Genomic DNA, 22,764 nt, shown 5'->3' with positions numbered 1-22,764 from the left:
TTTGATTTAAAAAGGGGGATTTTGTGGGTTTTAAATGAAGAGAGAGAGTGTGAAGATTTTTTGGGAAAGAGAAAAGGAAAAATAAAAATAAAAGGGGTTATTTTTTATTAAATAGGGCATTGGGATGCGTGAAAGTCTATTCACCTTCTTCTTCCTCAAGAAAACCCTAAAGAAACCCTAACCCTAAAAACGATTGTGCCGCCGTCGCCACTCGCCTCCACCCTGCGTCGTCGTTTTCTTCCGTAAGCCAATCGGTCGTCGACCCACACCCGCCCCATCCCTTTTCGTTCGTCAGCATCTTTGTCGTCGACCGCAAGCCGAGCCATCTCCACCTCATTCTGTCTCCATCTCTGTTTGTCTCTGCCTCTGTCGTTTGCAAAGCACCATCGCCTTCGTTCAGTCTATCCATCGATCGTCGAACGACAGCTGAGCCACGCAAGCCGTCGGTCTGTCTGTCGTCGGCCTTTCCTCGTCCGTTCATCGCTTCCTTCTTTGTTTCATTTTTTCCATCTACGAACCATTATCAACCGCTAATCTGAGTCGACCCGACAGCAAGCCGTCCCCCAGCTGCCCGAGTCGCGTGCGCGGGTGCGAGTCGCACCCCCAACCGCCCGACCCGTGTGTGAGCGTGTACGAGCCACGTTTTCCAGTCGTCCGAGTCGCCTTTCCCTTCAACGGAGTCGTCCTGTGCGTGTGAAGTCGCCTACCCGAGCCGTTTATGCCTTCTAGCCGAGCCACCTAGTCTTCTAGCCTAACCGTCTAGCTGTTTCTCCTTAGCTAAGCCATGTTTGAGCCACCTAGCTTATTCCTTGACCTTTTTCACTTATATTTTTGGTAAGTTTGATTTGGGTTGTTTTTTGCCAAGAAGTAGTTAGTTGGAATCTAAATAATTTAATTACAGATTTAATTAAATTATTTTTCATGATAGATCAATTGGGAGTTGTACGGAAGAATTTTCCTAAACCAAGGATAAATTTGGATTTATCTTCAACTTTGGGTAAGTTGAAATAATTGGAATTTGGTCCCTAGGCAACTGTTAATTAATTTATTAATTTAAGTTATTGGGTTCGCTTGTGTTTAGGACTTGATTGTTGGAAAGCTTGACTGTGACTGCTAGGATAATTTTGGTGTGAGCTAATCTCCAAGTAAAAGATTCTACTACTAGACCCTCGAAATGAATTTAAGTGATCACATGTATTTTATAGTTATGCATTAATGTTAGCTAAGAGACATGATCTAATGCTATTGATAATGACTGTTATGGCGCTGGGTGATTGATGACGATGGTTGTTAATATGTTTATTACGGGTAGTATATTGATGGTGACGAATGTGTTATATTCTTGATGACAATGTTTGATTAAAATGACATGATCGATATTTATATCATGCTTATGATGTTGTATGTTATGTTACATGTTATGGTTAGGTTGTGCTGTTAACTTTAGCTATCAGGGTCGTACCCACATGGGTGTCCTTTGGGATCACCACCTTTTATGACTGTGTAGTCTGACGGGATCACCAGTCCAGTATGACATAGACATAGACATGATTATGAGTGATTCGACGGGATCACTTACAGCCCAATCGTCTTAGTGTTTCCTTCGGATACACTAAAGACTAGTTGTCCTAGGTGTTCCTTTGGGTTCACTGAAGACCAGATATGTTCCTACGGAATCACAGATTGCACGTGTTTGGAAACGTGTCAGTTTAGGGTACTACATTACAAGACTCTAATAAGAAGTTAACAGGCACCTACGAGACTAGTAGTGGGTTCCTTACTTAGTATATGTTTATACTCACTCTTTCTTGTTTAATTTTTCAAGCAGAGGTAGAGGTAAGGGCAAAGAGAAGCTGGTGAATGACAAGAAGTGACTGTGGCGAGCAATAGAAATATTTTTTCTTCCGCCTTATGTCATTGACCAGATGCACTTTTATTTTATTTTATTTTTATTTCTCTTTAAAGCTAGGTAGGGCCTGGTTAGGATTTTATTTAATTTTATCTTTACATACATTTGTTTGTGATTTTTAATGAGTATTTGAGGTTTTGCGTTATTTTCCATTTTTAAATTTAAGAAATTTTTACTTATCTTTTAATTAGTAATGACTTCGGCTTAGTATAAGGAGTTGGGTCGTTACACTCTGAGACTTGAGTAAAGGGCCCTATCTTCTCATATATTTATTTTAAAATTAGTTTTATTTTAATAAATCTAAATTAAAAAATATTTAATTAATGTTTTAATGCATTTACATATTATGACAACAAATAACTATCATGTATATGGAAAATTCGAAAACAACGTTTTCTTTCCCGCCAAAACACGCTTTTTGACATTTGATGAAAGTTATTTCTTCCCTCCTTTCAATTTGGAATGGAACCAACTATCATAATAGGTGGTTTTTCTTGTAGTACTAAGGCATGAGAGGGGTTTCTATTTACTGGTTGGACCATATATAAATAGGTCGTTCATTAAAGCTACAAGAAATCTGGCCTTTAATGTCGGTTTAAAACCGACATTAAAGGCCTTTAATGTCACTTGGCGACCGACATCTTTGTAAGCGTTATTAAAGGCCTTTAATGTCGGTTGGGCTTTAATGTCGGTTATAAACCGACATCTTTGCAGGTGTTATTGAAGGTCTTTAATGTCGATTCATCTTTAATGTCGGTTTATAACTGACATTAAAGCTTTCTTTAATGTCGTTTTTAAACCGACATTAAAGATGTCTTTAATGTCGCTTATGACACATCTTTAATGTCGTTTTTCCACCGACATTAAAGACACATTTAATGTCGTTTTTAAATCGACAATAAAGACACATTTAATGTCGTTTTTATATCCACGTTAAAGATACATTTCATGTCGTATTTATAATAGTTTTTATGACGGCAAAACCGATATTATTTGAGTCGAATTACGTCCGGAAATGTTCGTCATCGTATATTGTAAAAAATAAAAAAATGACTTGCACACTAGCTATAATGCCTACTACTCAATGCACACAATAATACCTAAAATTCCAGCAATGCACACAATAATATCTAGTTCACCTGCAATGCACACAATAATACCTAAAATTCCAGCATACACTTCCATATAGAACTACAACAAATACACATCATCCAACACTTACATATAATAAACACAACTATATTCAACACTACTTCCTCAAAATTCATACAATTAGGATATAATGGTTTCTTGGCATCATCTACTACTTCCTCAAAATTTTCTGACTTGTCATTAAAATAATTATATGCAGCCTCAAACATTCCAATTGTGTCATCAACATCATCCTCGTCAATTTCTTCTTTTACACTACTAAAGACACTTTCATTGTTTCTCTTTATTGGTAGTGATTCACCATGAAAAATCCATTCTTGATAACTCTGATCGATGCCGTTAAAAAACAAGTGATCTCTAATTGTATTCACATCTAAAGTTTTTGCATTCACACACTTTAAACAAGGACAGGCCATGACGATCGACGTCTTTGAATGCTTCAACCCATTTTTAATAAACATCTCAACCCCATAAGCATACTCAGATGACGTTCTATTCTTTTGCATCCACGACTTCTCCATATTATATAAGATGCAGTTTAATCTAAAAAAATCAACAAAACAACGAAATTAAGTAAACTTAAACTGAATCCATATTCCAAAAACTAACAAGTTCTATATAATCCTAAACCTTATTCTCTGTATTTCAATCAGGTTTCGAACTATAATCATGTAAAATGAAAAGACAAAAAATAATAACAAAAGATATATCTATTAGAAGCAAATTTAGTTCTACATATCCTCAGGCATACTTAAGTTCTACATACTTCCACAGGAAAGAGTGGTAACTGAAATTAATGTTGAGCATACATGAAAAATTTCAAATAATACATAATGCCATGTCAAAAGGGGGTATGATGGTCTAAGTATGGAACTAAAGTTTTTAATGATTATAAAAAACTTTACTTATTAAAAATGCCATTATTGCATGTTATGAAATGAAAGCCCATGTATATATTATAGCATAAGGAAAGACCAAATAGATGATCACAGAAAGGACAGAAGTTGAAATAATTTCGGGATGACAGAAAAGGGCCCATAGCTAGGCATCTAAATCTTTTATGTTGAAGAAGAATAAATGAGGAGCCATGTGCCTAAAAGCCACAAATCTTTACCCTCTAAAAAAAAGAAAAAAGAAACAAATGCCAAAATGAGAAAAAAAGACAATAGAATTTGAAAGAAGCTAAGCTCTGAGGGCTTTTTTGAGTGGTGGGCTTTGGATTTGAGTGACACATTATATAGCCCATTATTATAATGATAAGTCTTGTCCAAAGTTTGAGTTTGAGCTCTTACATCTAAGCTACTAACACACATTATATACATTATTTATGACATTTTGCTTTCATTATATCTTTTGTCTTTTTTTTTTCTTGTTTTTTCTTTCTCTTTTCTTTTAAGATTGATCCTCACAATCACCATGTTCAATGATTTGTGGATATAAAAGATAATATTCTTTAAGAGAAAACCCTTAAAGTTGTTTCAAGTAACAATAATTGTTGGAAGAAGAGCAAGCTAACCATGCAAAAATGTTTGGTTGGAGATAGAGAAGCTTGTTAAGACACTTATCATCTAACATGAACAAAAGTGATGTGAGAGTCAGATAGGAGAGGAAAAGAAAACTACAAAGAAAAAAATTTGGACGTAAATAAAAATAATTTACTGAAAGAGCTTCATAGTTTGAGTAAAAATAGACACAAGTTAATTTTATTTGGTGTTTTCGTTTCTCATCTTAGTAATACCATAGATGTGCATGGTTTTGGTTTGGTTAGATTTAGGCAAAATCATTAATTAAATTGAATCAACTAGTTTCGAAAATTTGTGTGTGAAGAAACCAATTTAAAGCACGAAAAGGACGACAATGTCATCACCAACAATAAGGAGTGGCTCATCTTTGACGATAAGAGAAAATAGGTGAGAATAGACATGGATCATAAAAGATTGTCACTAACGGAGAAGAACACAAAATGAAAATCGATCACTTTAGAATTTAGGACATTTCAAACTCATACAAAACCTAATTATTCCTATGAAGAGAGTAAATGAAGAAATCCATAATCTTACCCACGTTAATAACTTTATTCCCAGTTTTACACCAAGCTTTCACAATACATTACAACAAACAATACTTTGTGAGAGGGAGAATAAAGCCAGTCATTTCATCCTATTCACAGCTACGATACACTCAGTTCATGAGATCAAAAAGTACAACTATGATACGATACACTCAGTTCACAGCTACGATTTCATCCTAGTTTCGAAAGTTTTACACCAAGCCATTTCATCCTATTCACAACTACGATACACTCAGTTCATGAGATCAAAAAATACAACAAACAATAATAACAATAAAGTACAAAAGAATGATTTAAAGAACAGTCATTTCATCCTTATTTACAGCAATCTAAATCGAAATCAAAAAACATGCTAAAAACCCGAAATTACAAAATCGCGACCACTTGAAAGAAGATAGAAAGTTTACCGTCGTTGCTGTGAATGTGAGAGGGAGAATGAGAATGTGAGAGGAAGACGCGGACGACCGGACGAGTTTCTTTAGAAGGAGAGAAATGCGGCCGAATTTGATTCCAAGGGTGGGCGAACAGAACAACAATCGATCGGAATGGTGGCGGCGATAGAAATGGTGGCTGCGATAGAAATGGTGGCAGCGATAAAAATGGTGGCGTCGATCGGAGAAGAAATGGAGGGGATTCGTTCGGAGAAGACGAGGGAGAGTCTAATAGATTTGGAGAAATCGAATAGCAGACGGTCGAAAAGGGTAAAGTAAGAGAGAGAATGTTATTTTCACAAAAAAAATTATTAAAAAAAAATTAAATGGACCTTTAATGTCGGTGGAAAACCGACATTAAAGTGTCTAATTTTTTCACAAAATAAAAATATTAAAATTAAAATTTAAATGGACCTTTAATGTCGGTTCTCAAAATGGCGGACCTTTAATGTCGTTTTAAAATCGATATTAAAGCTTAGTCTTTAATGTCGGTGGAAAATCGACATTAAAGGTCCGCCTTTTCAAAACCGACATTAATGTTCTTTTTTCATTTTTCCCAAGCGACATTAAAGCCTATATTTCTTCTAGTGAAGGAGCAATGATATTTAAGAACTAGAAGTAACTTAGGGGTAAAACAGTAATTTGACTCAACTGGTGTTACAAATACTTGTGAAGGACTAACTTACTATTATTGGTTTATATCCATGGACACAAAAATATATCTACAGTGAGAATAGTTCTCAGTTGTGAGTCTTTACTGGAGTGTACACGCAGTTAACGAATATTGATTAATGTGGTTAATGAGTTTAGCCAATTAATCTTATATCGTTGTAGCTTATGATCTGTATTTCGATTAGGTCTCCTTCCTAGCTCGTAAAGGGTAATGAGAGGTTAATAAATATTGACTGTAATTTGAAATGTTCAAATTTATTTTGGAAATTAATATAATGTATGGTAATACATTATAATACAAATTTTATATTTTAATTAAATTTTATTAATAAATTTAATATTGGATATGATTCAAAAATTAATTTATGAGGGAATAAAAAATTTGAATGAGTTCAAATATTAATTTAATGTGAGTTAGATTCATATTAAAACTATAGGTTAAAATTTAATGTGCATATGATATACATTAAAACTATATGTTATGAGAGAAATTTATATAGGAATATGAATCAAATTTGGATTAAATTAAATATAAGCTATTTATTTTAGCAATTAATAAATTGGAAAATTAATTAATAGTTTAGTTTAATTCTATTTAATTAAATTAATTCAATTAATTCTACTAAAACTGTAGGTTATATGAGAGATATTCATTTAAATAGGATTTAAATGGAATATTCATTTATAGAAATGAGGCAATTTTGATAGACAGACTCTCAAATTTCTCTACATAATCTCAAAGAAAGGAAAAAAAAAAAAAACTCTATTCCTTCCCAATTCTAATTTTGGTACTCACAAGTCATTCACCTAATAAGGTTTTGAAATGGTGGTGACTCCAAACTTGACATTTTGTAGATATAGAGTCAACAACAAGATTAAGTTTTCAATTTCTCTATCTCTTATTTTAATTTGAAAGCATGATTAACCAATAATTAGTTTTTTACGATAAATTTGTTTCTATATTTTTTTACCAATGTATGAGTATTTCCTAATTCCCAATTTAATCAAGAAAAAGGTTCTGTAAAATTCTTTCACTGCGAAAGAGCTCTTATCTCTTTGTAACGCCCCAGCAAATTAGAGTTTCACCTCTAGAGTTTTTTCTTTCTTTTCTTTTCTTCAAATTGTTATGGATTTGATTATTGTGGACCTTATGCTTAATGTAAGGGTAAAGTTTTCCTTGGTTATTTTTTTAATTATTGAAGTTAAGGGGAAATAATTTAATTAATGATGATTAGCAAATTAATTATTTGCCTTGGAAAGGGTCAAGGGTGGTTTAATTGAAGGGAGAGAAAAGAGGGAAATTGAAGAGAGAAAAAAGAGGGTTTATTAAATTCTTTTATTATTTTAAATTCTTTTAAAAAGGAGGCATTGGGAGACGTGAGACTCCTCATCTCCCCAAAGAAGAAAAAACCCTAGCCGCCACCACTCTCCACGCCGCCGCCGCACGCCGCCGCCGCCGCCGCCGCCAGCTTCAAGCACAAGCGCCGGAGCCGGCCGCAGTAGAAGCCGAACCACCCTCCCAGCCGCGCCGGAAATCCGTCTAAGCCGATCCGCGCACGTCGGGCATCTATTGCAAAGCCGAACCCGCAGCCGCCACCCGAAGCCGATCCACCGCGCGTCTGCAAGCCGAACCCGTAGCCGCCAGCCGAAGCCGGAACTCGCCGCGCCGCTTCGATCAAAGGAGGACAGCCGACGCCGCGCCGCTTCGATCTAAGGAGGATAGCCGAGCCGCGTCGCGCCGCTCCGACCAAGCCGAAAGGAGCCGCTTAGATCTGACGCAGCCGGAACGTCCATCAGCCAGCCGTCGCGCCGTCGCGCCGACTGAAGCCCAGCAGCCAACGCCGAGCGTGCCTCCAGCCGTCGAACCCGAACCCGGAGCCGCTCCACATCCGCGCACCCGAACCCGGAGCCGAATCCGCGTGTGAGCCGCGTCCGCGCGTGAAGCCGCGCCGCGCGCTTCTGCGTAGCCGAGCCGCGTCTCCCTCCTGTTGCAAGCCGAGCCGCACGCGTAAATCCCTGTACTGAGCCGAGCCGCGCCTGCGCCAAGCCGAGCCGGTCCCTGTCCTCTTCCAGCCGAGCCGCCAAGACCAATTTGGCTCCATCCACCTAAATTTTGGTAATTTAATTAATTATTGTGGCATTTCCCAGTAAGACTCCATGTTTCGGACGTTAATTAAATTAATTTGGGACTAAATTAAGTTATTTTCCTTAAGGGACGTCTTGGACCAAGCAATCGCAGCAGCGCGGGATTTCTTCAGTAGGGGCTCGAGCACTGCAACCTCCCTCTAGGGTAAGTCATTTCAAATGAGTCTTGAACCGTTAGTCGTTGGTGACCTAATTACGAATCTTGGCATATTACACAGTTAGGACCTCGTCGCTTGGAAAGCGTACTGCCTCGCGGTTAGGACTCGTCAAGTAAATCTCCAGGTAAGAGATTCTACTACTAGCTCCATGCTTAGAAATATGAGACGACGTATACACCAATTTTGCATGTTGAGGACTAGACGGTACGATGCCTGAAATCAATGTTAGTATGATGTAAATGACGATATGGTTATACTATAGCCTGTTATGTGTGGCGAGAGCTGTTATAGCTATACGACGAATGTCGAGACGGAGAGGGCAGAGATGATTTATGTGATATGTTATATGCTGATGCCATGTGTATGTATACTGCAATTAGGGTACCTGTTAGCTTAATCTGTTAGAGTCGTACCTGCATGGGTGTCCTTCGGGATCACCACCTATTGAGGACTGTGTGGTCCGACGGGACGCCAGTCTAGCATGGATATAGATATGACTCGAGTGACTCGACGGGGTCCTCGCATCCCGACTGTCCTAGGGGTCCCCCGGGGCTCCGAAGACCAGAGATACGTTCCTACGGGAGCGCATGTTGCACGTGTTCGGGAACGTGCCAGAGATTGGGTACCAGTTACAGGACTCTGACAGGAAGTTAACAGGCACCTAGTGGGACTAGTAGTGGGTCCCTTACTGAATATTTTATACTCACTCTCTTCATTTTATGTTTTCAGGTAGAGGACGTGGCAAGGGCAAGGGCAAGCTGGCGAGCGACCCGAAGTGACCGTGGAGGGCCATAGGGACTACTGCTTCCGCTTATCCTTATTTTAGACTTTCGTATTTGAGTTTGAGTACTTTTCATTACTTATCGTCTTTTTATGTAGACAGGGCCCGAGTAGGACTTTAGAATGCATTACATTTTTTTTTTTTGCATAACTATCTTGTTTAAATTTTCATAAATAAAATTTCTTAAACCTTATGCGTCTTTAATAAATTTCATGACTTAAACCACTTGTTCTATATTTAGTAATGACTTCGATTCAGTATAAGGAGTTGGGTCGTTACACTCTTCAACTTCAAGTGTGATTCTATCTCCGATAGATTGGAAGTAAGAGTAGAGTTGTCGAACAAAGGATTCTCTTTGATGATGATCTTATGTTTATACAATTTACAGATAGAGAATCCTAATTATTCCTTATAGGGATAGCATCTTGTTCTTTTCCTGCATGATCTTTTTTGAATATTGGATGTTAGTGATAGGACCCACGGGTAGTATTCGCTTGCAATTGAATATTTAGATGCAACTTTCTTTAATGTCATTCGTTTGCTTGTAGATTTGGATGATGAGAGAGAGATGAAAGGTAGAAATGTCTCACTAGGCGTGCCAATTTGTTCCCACAAGGTTTTCAGAAATTTTGTGTTTATTTAATGAGATGTGACTATATCTCTAATACTTGATCCTCTTATTCTCTATCGATTGAATCCGTACATTTGATTTAAGGAAGCGGAACGCTTGATGTTCTTGAAGTTAGAGTCGTAGAGGAAGAACTTTAGCACTAAGGAGCAATTCAGTCTTCAAAAACTATTTTGTTTCCTTGTTGTTGGAAGAATTCTCTCCAGGTTTTCTAGAATAAAAATTTTCGAACCCTACAAATGAGGAGAATTCTTCTATTTATAGAGACCTATTGTAGGTTTTATAGACTTGGGAGTGGTTGGTCCATGGATTAGACCCATATGTCTAACCATATGGATTTGTGAGTCTTTTTGAGCTAAATTAAACCTATTTTTGAGTCAATTGAACTTTAGTCCAAATAAATAATATTTAATTGGATAAAAATAATTAACTTAATCCAACGGTCATGATGAAAACATGTGGCATTATTAGAATTTGTCAATTTATATTTTCAATTTCAATTTGAGACACATGCCAACTTTTAATTAGCCTCAAATTTAATTATTTGTATTTTCGTTATAATTTGCTATATGACGCGATATTTTGTGATTTATCCAAAATTTCTCATTTAGCCGTTATAGTTAATCGCCATATTTAATAATTTGAAAATAATAAAATAATTATTTACTAATTTAAATTTAACTTATTGACTTTTTTAAATATTTTCCAAGAAATGGGAGAAAGAAAGGAAAATATTATAAAATAATATAGATTTATATTTTTTTCGTTGGATTATTTTTCAATATAGCAAAATGAACCGAATTATTTATAAATATAACAAAATTTCACTATCTTTTGGTGATAAACATAAGACATTGATAGACATTAATATACTACGTGTATTGTATATCACTATAAATATATATCGATAATCATTGATAAATGTCTATCAATGTCTATCACTTGTAAACAATAACATTTTGCTTCATTTATAAATATTCTTGCTAGTTTTGATTAAAAACAATGGATTTTTTCAAGCATAGAACAAAATGTAAAAATATTTACATCGTATAGAACAATTTTGAAAACTGAAAAAGTCTAAGAAGACCACAATATGAAATAACAAAAATATCTCACGATTAATTGACCACACACGCGTGTGAAAAAGCTTGGTATATGATCGTTCAGATATTGGTATATGCTTGTTCAGATCTTGGTAAAACGATCTTGGTACACGATCTTGTACCAAATCTAAACAATCTTGTATCAAATCTAAACAGTCTTGAACAAAATCTAAACGATCTTGTACCAAATCTAAATGAAAAGATTGTATATCAATATCTAAATAATCTTGTACCAAATGTAAACAATCTTGGTACACGATTTTGTACCAAATCTAAATGAAACGATCGTTTACCAATATCTAAAAGATCTTCGTACAAGATTTTGTACCAAATCTCTAAACAATCTTGGTGTACAATCTTGTACTCAAGATCGTTTAGATTTTGGTAGACGATTGTTTAGATCTACAAGTTATCTACATAGTGATCTATATTTGTCTATTTGCGATAGATAAACGGAGATAGATAGTGATAGTGGTCTATCTCTATCTATATGAGATAGAAGACTGATCGTTTAGATATTGGTATACAACCATGTAGTGAAAAAAGAAGAAGAATGAGACAATACTTGATAATGAAAAAAGAATAAGAAGATGATACTAAAGATGAGAGATGACAAAGAAGGAAGAAAATCTACAAAAGAAGATGAACAAATCATGAACAAGAAGAAGTGAGAATACGAAGAAGAAGCAGCAAATAATATGAACATGATGTGCAAACATTCAAAGCGAAATTCAAAATAGATGAGAAAAATTTTGAAATTTATGAAAATACAATGGTGGCTTCGTGAGCTTTTTATCTTTTGTTATACGAGTCGTAAATATTTTTGTATTTTGTTCTATATACGTAAATTATTCTAAAAATAATTACTTTTTTCAACTCTTTTATTAATTTATTTAAATTTAATGGAAGAGAGATTTTTAAAGGGAAACTTTTCTAAATATAACAAACTACTGAAATATTTATGGTCCGTCTAAGAAAACTCATAAATTTAGCAATTTTTAAATATTCCAGATTTGTCATTCCATCCTTTTCTCCTCTCTGCGATTTTTATCGTCTTCTTCCTCTATACTCATACGATTTCTTCCATTTTTTTTATAGATTTGGGTAACCAAATCTATTTCTTTTTATTCCTATTTCTTCTTTTTTTTTTATTGTATATATTGTCTTTCTTCTTTTCTTTTCTAAACAGATGGTGTATAAAGAATTTTGAAAAAATTGGTTAGACATTTAAATTAGAGTAACCAAAAACTAAAAGACTGTATAAAGAATATTGAAAAAAATCGTCTTTCTTCTTCTCTTTTTTACGCAGATGGTGTATAAAGAATCTTGAAAAAATTGATTAGGGTTTTAAATTAGAGTAACCAAAATTAAAAGATCGTGTATAAAGAATATTGAAAAAAATCGTGCAAATCTAAATGATTGTTTAGCCAAATCTGAACGATCTTATGCCAAATTTTGAAGAAAAAAAAAGATTTGGAACCCCAAATCTAAACGATCGTGTAGCCAAATCTAAACGATCGTATACCAAATTTTGAAAAAAAAAATGGTTTAGATTTGGGGTAGCCAAATGTAAACGATCGTGTACCCAATTAATTAAACAATCGTGTACTAAATCGCGTTACCAAATATATTACGCGTATTGTTGACGGAGTATTTTTTGTATTTTACACGATGGGCCTTTGGATTTTTTTCATTTTTAGAATTATTCTATACAATGTAAATACTTTGCTCTTTTTTTATATTTTTGAAAAAACCCCATTTTTAAACCTATTCTAGAAAAGCGAATGACGGAGACGATTAATTTGAAATCATTATATCCTCCAATTTTGTAAAACTCTTGGACGAAAAAGTTATTTTCCAAAATATTACTTATGGCATATATTCTTCGAGTATCATATTTGGAAGAGAAAGCATATCCAGCCAATAGAGATTGAGAGAGTTGTTAAATTAAACTAAAAATGTTGAAAAAACTTGAGGATGCCTATTGAAGTACTCTTCATTTTAAAAAAGGTAACCCATTTTATTCCATTGAACTACTTCTCCCAAATCCAAAAGCACATCCCTTTGTATTTTTACACTATATTAAAGCAAACTCACTCTCTCTTTTTCTCTCTCTCCCCACGAAACCTTTTTCTTCATATAAATTTCCTAAAAACAAGCCTTTAAATTCATGCAATGTTGTTGTGGTTGGTTTCTCCCATATTGATCTCCTTTGTTTCACTTTGATTACTCTTCTTTACTTTTGAGAGACTTTGGTCATCCACTTCATAATTTTTGCCTCCTTCCTCAAGTTTCTCTTCAAGACCATTTCCCTTTCTATCTTTGTATATCATGTACATTATCATTTGGACCATTCCTAGTAGAAATCCCACAATGTTTGGTAGCTGTCAAAATCATACCCAAAAAAAGTTAACAATTGAAGGACTTCTTTTCTTTTTTAAATATCCATATACAAGTAGAAATAATATAGGTTATTTTTATATTTTGCAATTATTGTTTAAAAAAATCGATAAGTTTGTAATAGTTGTTAAAAAATACATATCTTAAAAAATACGAGGCACTCAAATTCAAATCTTACTCAACTATGTATTATCTAACTCTTTTTTCCTTTTCACATTTTTGTTTCAAATAAGCATATAAATATAAAAATCAACATCATATATATATAGGGTTCTTACCATAAGGAAGTTCATTTTAGACAACCATCCTTATATTTTAAGATATAGTTCAAGCTAATTAGCTTTTATAACTGATTATAATATTATTCTTTCCATTCATTTTTATTAAAAAAACCAAAAACAAATAATTGTTTGATAATTATTTATTTTTTCTATTTGTTGAAATTTTTTTTATTTATAACTATCTATTGTTTATAGTTAAAAAAAACTTGTTTGATAACTAAAAAATATGTCTTTAAATTCATAGGACGATATATATAGTGTTTTAAGTTTACTTTGACAATTTAATTCCTTCTCTTTTTATCTGTCTTGAAAGTTCATTAGTTAATGTTATTAATTTTTGGTATTGCATTTAGTGAAAGTTTTGAGTGATTCGTTTGAGTAACATAAGTATAGAAAATTTGTAGATTATGGTCCAAATATAGGGCTGAATGTGGAAACTAAGCTAATTAAAGATAATTCAAAGGTAAGTTATAGGCTATAGGCGCAGTAAAATTTATGTATATGGATGATAAATAGAGATTAGACAAAGAATAAATGGAAATAAATAAAGAAGAGAGGTTAGGTTGGGGGCTTTGAAAAAGTGACGAAGTTTATATGGTAGCTACAGTTGAGACTTACAGCAATGAAGAGATCTTTGATAAAGAAGCCATAGAAAAACCACATGGTGGCTGATAGTGTGAGAAAAAAGGATAGGAAAAATGGCATATACTCCACACTCTTTGTTCTTATCACCCTCTTCTGCATTAATTAAAGAAAGTATAATGTATAATATATGTTTATACTTATATTGACGTGGGTGGGGTTGGTTTAAAAATATGAATAAAGGGGATTATTTGAAATAATTAAAGAAAATAAAGAGAGAGAGATGAAGAAAGAACCATGATAGTCAAAGGAGAAGCAAAAACAGCAAGATTGAAAGCAGCACAAATCCATCCAACAGCATGTGTTCGTTTATTTCCATGAAGTATAAGCATTGTTCCTCCTACCATTACTCCATAACTCCCCAAGTTCAATATCATTAACAACTTCAATGTAAATATCTGTACACACACACAATAATTAATAAATTATTATTTCTTTTTAATTTAGATTTTTTTTTTTTTTTAAGTTGTGCTTTTGTTTTTAGTTTCAAAATTTTGCATGAATTTTGAAAACCACAATCGTTAGAAAATAGATAATGAAAATTTATCGGATAGGTAATGTTTATAAACCTAAATCTAGGTTAGGTTAGGTTTGTTTGGTATCATTTGATTTTTAGTTTTTTCTATTTGTGAAAATTATTTCAATTTTCTTAGGATGTTTTTCATTTTTGTCAAATGAGAGAGTTAGAACTCTTGGGTAGATTATTCCAAAAACTTATGAAAGTTGGTTTTTATTTTTCAAAAGGCGGCTTGATTTTTCAAAATATTGGTTAATAATAGTAGATAACAAAACAAAAAATCTAGAGAGAGAAAGAGTGTTTATAGACTTCATTTTTTAAAAAATTTTAAAACTTATAAACCAATTGATTACCAAATGAAATCCTTAATGCCTATTTGGTAGATAATCTAAAAAAAAGGGTTTAAATATGTTTCGTACTATATATTTATATATCATAAAACTAGTCTTACTTATCTACGAACATTTGGTTGACAATAGGCTAGTATTAATTTATTGTTTAAAAAAAGGGTTTAAATATTGTTTACGTTTAAAAAATTGATTAAGTTGCAATTTTAATTCCTAGTGTTACCTATTGATAAAATCTCATATATATATATATACAAAGAGAGAGAGTTCTCATGATTTGAAAACCTTCTTAAATAGTCGCTAAGAGCGAGACTATTTTCTATGATTTTATCAAAAAATTGTAGTTGTAAACTATAGATATAGTAAATCTATCCTTTTAAAACCATATTGACCCATTTGTAATTTAATCTAAAAATTTATATAATTTATTATTTTTTGTTATTATATAATTTATCATACATAAGTTATCCAATTATATTAAAAAATGAGTTTGAGTTTTCTTTAAAACAAAATGAATTAAATTTATAATATCTCTAAATTTATAACATGAGATATTGTATTTTCTAAATATTTTTTTTATATATTTAATATAATTCCCCTTTTTAAAATGTAAAATTTAAAATTTTAGATATAATGAAAATATAAAAAATGTAATTTTTAGAATTTGTACGGTTTAGATCACATAATCGAGAACAGGTTTTTGAAACAAATTTTGGATTTGTCAAACAAATTCAGTAAATTTGGATTCTCTACCAAAAACACCCTTGGTTTTTTATTTTCTATTTTTAAAAAACCTAATAACACTATCACCTATGGTTTTCTTTAGTTCTTTACCTATACTTTCCAATTATGTCAATTTTTGAAAACGAAAATATTTTCAGGAGCCAACAAATGTAATGGTTACTAAAAATAGATATTTTTTGAAAAGCTTAGTAACACTGCTAACTAGGACTCTTTTAGTTTCTTACCTATGTTTCCAAATCCATGTATATATGGATCAAATTGCTAGGACAAAGAAATTGGACAAAACCAACCCAAGTCAATCCAAACGAATCTGAAAAGTCTTTTTCTTTTTTTTTTCAATTCAAATCAATTTAGTTAATTAATGTTATATTCTAAAAAAAATAAAAAAAAAAGAGAATAAACATAAAAAAATTTATAGAAAAGCTAATAAAATTATATATAATAGAGAGAGAGAGAGAGAGAGAGGGTGACCTTTAACTTCTTAGGAGCATAATAGAAGTAGAGTGCTATGTAGATAAGTTCAATGACACAACCAAAAGAGTTAATGCTGATTAACAAATAAGCATTTGTCTTAAGCACAGCATAATAAAGCAACAACATTGCACTCATTAAAGCCACCACATATGGTATACATTGAAACCCTTCTGATGTTTTCTTCTTGTAGATTGTCCAAAATGTTGGCCTATATATCACAATATTCAAAAAATTTATTACAGCAAATGTTAATTACTCTAACATAATTTTTTAAGAACATTTTGTTTAATTTAGAGTTGTTAACGAAATTAGATGTCTTACACAGGAGCTAAGAACACCATAAAGGATATAATATTACCTGCAATGGAAAAAAGTCAACCAATTATGTAAATTGCAAATTGGGATTTTTTTTAATCATTAATCTAATAATCTTTTAAACTAAAACTTACCCAAATAGTTAATTTGATTTTTGAAAATTAAGTCATATTCATCTTCAATTTTTTTTACTTTAGGTTGGTATTTTGTTTTTTTCTAAATTAAAAGAGTAAAAATTCAAAAAGTAAAAAATAAAAAATGTTTTTAAAAACTACTGCTTAGTTTTCAAAACTTAATTTGATTTTTTGAATCAATGATAAAATGTTACAACAAATCAAGAAATTTACAGAAATGGAAATGACATTTAGTTTATAAACTTAATTTTAAATGTATTATTTGACAACTATTTTGATTTTAATTTTTAGTTTTTAAAAATTAATCTTATAAATGTTCCACTCTTGAATTACTTTGGTTTGATATTGTAGTTTGATTTTTAAGATTAACCAGAAGCAATGATAAGAAAGTGAAAGGAAATAGACTTTAATTTTCAAAAACTAAAAACAAAATTGTTACCGACTTATGTGGAAAATTTTCAATTTCTATAAAACGACAAAACTACTGGGGTTTAATTTACAAATTAAAACTAAAAAGAATTCATTAGTATATACCCAAGAGGCCAAAGATGAATTGGAGTTGATGAACTCTGAAGCCTTTCATATTATAGGCAATGAAGAAAGGAGGGAGCCCTTTTTCCTGTTGCAATTTATGTGAAAAGAAAAAGGAAAGATAAGAAAGTATAAGCAACCCCAAAACAAGATGTGTTAGTTTTATAAGCAAACAGTTGTAGTTAGGCAGTAGAAAGAAATAGAGAGTAAAATATTGTATGGCTCAAATTAAATTTCAAGTTTATGAAAGGTTTTCAAATTAGGTTTATGATTTTTCTTTTGATTTATTTCAGGAAAAATCACTTTGTCCTCTTGAAATTATTCTGAAATATAACTTTAACTTACTTTCTCATTTAAATGCAATTAATTCGACATCAGTGCAATTAGTTTTTAATGAACCAAAAAAAAAAAAAACATATTTAAAAGACTGTTGTAGAATCATGCGATATATTTATTGGTAAGAAAAATGGTCAAAAATAAAAAAATTAACAAAATATTTATATTTTACAAAGAAATTAAGTATATTGAATTTGTCTTTTAGTGGTTTTTTATGATACGAAAATGTTTTGTTCTTTTTTTTTTTAATTTTTCAAAAAATCCATAATTTTAATCATCGAATTCACTTTTATCTTTTTAGAATTTAAGGAAGGAAAAGCTAAATCTTTGATTTTGAGGTTCAGTAGTACATAACTTTATACTAGTTGAGTTTCCCTCATTTAAATGCATTTGGTTTAACTTTCTAAATGGTTAATTTTAAAAATACGTCAATTAAAAAAAAATTATTTGAAATTTACTCAAACTAATGAAACACTTTCAAAGTTTATTATTTGAAACTGTTTTGTAAACTTCTCTTTTTCAAAACACATTTTTTCTTTTGTAATCAATCAAAATAATTTGTAAGTGCAACAAAATTAATCTTGATTCCTTACCCAACTTTAATTTCATCTTTTTTGTGATTATTCAATTTATCTTTGGTGCTTTCTTGTTTAAGATATATTGGGTTTGAGTTTGGTTGTTATAGCACATGTAGTTTTAATCTCATATTTATGTCTAATGTAATTAAAATTAAGAATAAAGTTTCCATTTTAATTCAAACCAAATTTGTAAATGTACAATATCTCCTATGTTATTTATGTAGGTAGGAGATTTTTAAAATATATTTTTCCTCATCCAGATGTTTTAAATGCTTTTAGTTGACTTTGAATTTTTTTTCTAACATACCAAATTATAAAAAGATGAGAGATGAAATTCAAACTTTAAACCCCTCTTATAATTTAACTTCCTTTTTAACTGTCATTTGATCTTTTATTATTATTATGGGCTTTTTAAACCATTTTTTTTTATCATAGCTTGTATTAAAAAAAAAATTGCATCAAATAACAAAAAAAATTAGAAAAAAGCAGCTCATAACACATCTTTTTTCTTTTTTGCATATTGCAAATATGACAAATATGACAAGTAATTAGATATATCATACGATTATCAGAGGACTATCCGCTTTTAAATTTGCTACTTTTGCAATTTAGAATATGTAGTGACATGAACCTTATTATCATAAAACTTTTTGCTATTTTTACAAACGTCCCAAAAGAAAAACTCAAAAACTTTTGGGTCAAAATTTTAAATTATCGACAAACCAAGTACGGGTGGATCCGCATAGGGGTCAAGGCACTTGTCCTCTCTTAACTTATCAGTTTTTACATTTTTTATATATATTTTAAATATTTGATATATATATATATATGAAAACTCGAGGCCAGAAATCAATGACATATCTTTGACTGGAGTGTTCGCGAAGGAGAGGAAAAGATGACGAAAAATTATGTTGTCGGCTGATAAATTTGCGAGAGGGGACAACGAAGACTACAAAGGCTCCCTTTGCATTAAACTAGCCGATAGAGACGTGAGGGTCTTCGCGAGATAGGGACGACGACTGCGGGGATTGAGATATCTGGCAACGCAAATAAAAAAAAGGTTTTTGAGGTCTTTGCGTGATACACAAAATTGTGTCAAAAAAGGGAAAAATTATTTTTCTATTTGTCGAATTTTTTAATGACACACAAATTATGTTGTTAATTAACGACGCAAAACTTGTGTCAAGAAAAATTAAATAATGAAGCAAAAATGTGTCGTTAAAAATTCTGCATTTTTTTTTTCAACGACACACATTTTACTCCATCTCATCCCTATTTTTATTTTTAACAACACAAAGTCTTGATTAGTGGTATCATTAAAACTCATTTTTCTAGTATTGTTTAATGATGTGTCTATCTTACACAGACAGTGATAAAACTCTATCATTGCTCCCCATCCAAGAAAAATCAGCAAAAACATCACCATTAGGTGATAGAAAGGGATAGAAAGGGATAGAAAACTATCATAGTACTCTATCTGTAATAGACAAAGATAGCCAACTAGCTTCTTTCCCAAAGATAGAATTCTATCTTTGGGAAAGAAGCTAGTTGTCTATCTTTGTCATAAATAGATTTATCAAAAATAGAATTCTATATCTATATATCTGAGATAGATCTCTAGATAGTCATAAATAGATTTCTAAAGGTTTATCACAAAGTCATCTGCCTAAACTCTTGAAGGATTTGCCTAGTTGGTGTTGAGGGAAGAGGAGGTCTCACTACTACGAAAATAACATGACTTAATGTTTTTTTCTAGTCAAGTATTTATTTACTTCATGTTTTTAGATGTGTCAAGTAATCCAGCGTCAAGAATAAGAGAATTATTTTTGACAGTGTATAGGCGTCAAGATGAAATGTACTTGACATGTTATAAATATCAAGTATATGAGATCAGTTGACTTATTTTATGTGTCAAGTATTTGTTTACTCTTGACATTATTGGTCAAGAATATTTAATCTTGACATTAATTACCTGTCAAATGGAAGCTTTTCTAGACACTAAAAAATTGACAACTTAGTTAATACTTGACACCTTTTGTCAATGCTTTTTGTTTTTCAAATGAAAAATTGTAGAATTTGAAATACTCATATAATTATATTGCACCTATTTTGAAGCCCAACAATGACACACAACCCAGAAAAATATATTGAAACACCTTGAGTTTAGAAGGGGATATGAATGAACTGATATCACATCTGAATAAGAGAGATCTTGAGGATATGAAAGTAAAGGTTAAGAAAGACTTAAAAAGATTTAAAAGTTATTACATATACCAACAAGGTGCACCTTCCTTTTTAGTGGCTCGATCATATGAACTCCAAAATTAAGCGTGCTTAGCTTGAAGCAACTCTATCTTAGGTGACCTCCTGGGAATTTCTCTAAGATGCATGTGAGTAAGGACAAAGCAAGCTGAAAAGACTCATTTTGATTTGTGGGAACGACTTTCACTCTAATAAACCTTTAGGACAAGTAAAGATAATATTGTCAGGTCATAGGGGATGCAAGGGAATGTGTAACGCCCCAACAAATTCGATTTTCCCATTTGTTATTAATGTTTAAGTGTGGTTATGGAAAGTTCAAATTTGTTGGAAGAACCTTATCATTCTGAATTTTGCGATTTATTAAGGTTTGGGATTTTTATGTTGTTTAGATATTAAGTATTTTTTTATTTGGAATTTAATTGGTGAATTATTGTTAAATGAAGGGTTGGTTGGTTGAAATTTTAATGAGATTTAGTGAAGAGAGAATATTGGTTTTTGTTTTGGTTAAAATAAGGAAAAGAAAAAGGGAAAAGAATAATTTTGCCCAATGATTTGTGTTTAAAAGACCCTTGGGACCCGTGTACCTTAAAACCCATCATCTTCTTCTTGGAAAAAAAAAAGAAAAAGCAAACAAACCCTAACCCTAGTAGGAAAAGCCACCGCCGCCGCCGCTCCTCTGCAGACCACCCGAGCCGTCAGCCAATCTTCCAACCGCGTCGGAGATCCGTCCAAGCCAATCCGAGCACGCCGAGCGTTCGCCGCACAGCCCGTCTCTCGCAGCCTTCGCTCGAAGCCGAACCACCCGCGTTACCCTTCGCGATCTGTACCGATCCGTTCGTAGCCGCCGCGTAAAACTTCGTTAGCCGCTCCGTTCCTGCGCGCCGCCCCGAGTCGCAAACCGAACCAACGTCCGCATACCGCTCCGTGCCCGCGCGCCGCCCCGAGTCGTAAATCGAGCCTGCGCGTGCAAGCCGCGTCGCCTGCACTGCAAGCTGAGCCGCACCTCCCTTCTGTCGCAAGCTGAGCCGCACGCGCACAATTCCTACGCCAAGCCGAGCCGAGCCGGTCCCTGTTCTTTTTCCAGCCGAGCCGCCAAGCCTAGTTTGGCTCTTTTCCACCCAATTTTTGGTAAATTGATTAATTGTTTTGGCTTACCCAGCAAGACTCAATTTTTGGACACTAAATAATTTAATTTGGATTAAATTAAATTAACTCTTTTAAGGCCACCTTGGACGATTTGACTTGGAGCGTGGATTCCTTCAATAGGGGCTCAAGCATTGCAACCTCGACCTAGGGTAAGTCATTTCAACTGAGTTTTTGAGCTTTTAGTCGTTGGTGACTTAATTATGAATTTTGGCGTTATTAAACAGTTAGGACCTCGTTGCTTGGAAAGCACACTTGTCTTGCGGTTAGGACTCGTCCAGTAAATTTCCAGGTAAGAGATTTCTACTACTAGCTCCAAGTTTAGGACTATGAGATCACATACACCTTCAGTTGTGCATGTTAAGGACTAGACTGTATGATGCATGTAATTAATGAGAGCATGATGCGAGTGATGACATGGTTACATCATGGCATGATATTGTGATGACGAGAATTGTTATGACTGTACGTCGGTTGTTGAGGTGGAAAGTGAGATGATGATTAATCTGTTATGATTACATGATGATGCTACGTGCATGTATGTTATGGTTAGGGTACTTGTTAGCTTAGCCTATTAGAGTCATACCTACATGGGTGTCCTTCGGGATCACCACCTATTTAGGACTATGTGGTCCGACGGGACGCCAGTCTAGCATGGATATAAATATGACTCGAGTGACTCGATGGGGTCCTCGCATCCCGATTGTCTTAGGTGTTACCCCCGGGTTCATTACAGACCAGCATGTCCTAGGTGCTCCCCCGGGACACCGAAGACCAGATTTTCATTCCTACGGGAACGCATGTTGCACGTGTTCGGGAACGTGCCAGAGATTGGATACCATTTACAGGACTCTAATAGGAAGTTAATAAGCACCTAGTGGGACTAGTAGTGGGTCCCTTACTGAGAATTTTATACTCACTCTCTTCATGTCATGTTTTTCAGGTAGAGGCCGAGGTAAGGGCAAAGGCAAGCTGGTGAGCGACCAGAAGTGACCGTGGCGAGCCATAGG

At 33.2% G+C, this 22,764-nt stretch overlaps 1 protein-coding gene across 1 annotated transcript; it reads right to left on the bottom strand.

The window, feature by feature from the left end:
• Positions 1-13,054: 13,054 nt before the first annotated feature.
• Positions 13,055-17,487, bottom strand: LOC103485864 (bidirectional sugar transporter NEC1-like). Its single transcript, XM_008443591.2, has 6 exons — positions 17,439-17,487; positions 16,777-16,813; positions 16,453-16,663; positions 14,610-14,771; positions 14,350-14,469; positions 13,055-13,434 (listed from the first exon to the last, which is right to left on the bottom strand). Exons 1-6 carry the CDS (start codon positions 17,485-17,487, stop codon positions 13,219-13,221), a joined length of 795 nt encoding a protein of 264 aa, XP_008441813.2. The 3' UTR covers positions 13,055-13,218.
• Between the last annotated feature and the right edge of the window lie 5,277 nt (positions 17,488-22,764).

Source organism: Cucumis melo, chromosome 5 (genome assembly GCF_025177605.1).
Source record: "Cucumis melo cultivar AY chromosome 5, USDA_Cmelo_AY_1.0, whole genome shotgun sequence".
NCBI classification, from domain to species: Eukaryota; Viridiplantae; Streptophyta; class Magnoliopsida; order Cucurbitales; family Cucurbitaceae; genus Cucumis; species Cucumis melo.
This window is presented reverse-complemented; position numbering and strand designations above follow the sequence as displayed.

Bases quoted from the DNA above. Each gene is read 5' to 3' on its own strand.
- LOC103485864 (XM_008443591.2), bottom strand. From the start codon at position 17,487: ATGAAAGGCTTCAGAGTTCATCAACTCCAATTCATCTTTGGCCTCTTG. The intron at 16,664-16,776 runs GTAAGACATCTA...TGTGATATATAG, and splicing joins ATGGTGTTCTTAGCTCCTGT to GCCAACATTTTGGACAATCT. The intron at 13,435-14,349 runs GTAAGTCTCAAC...TGATTTTGACAG, and splicing joins TCAAAGATCTCTTCATTGCT to CTACCAAACATTGTGGGATT.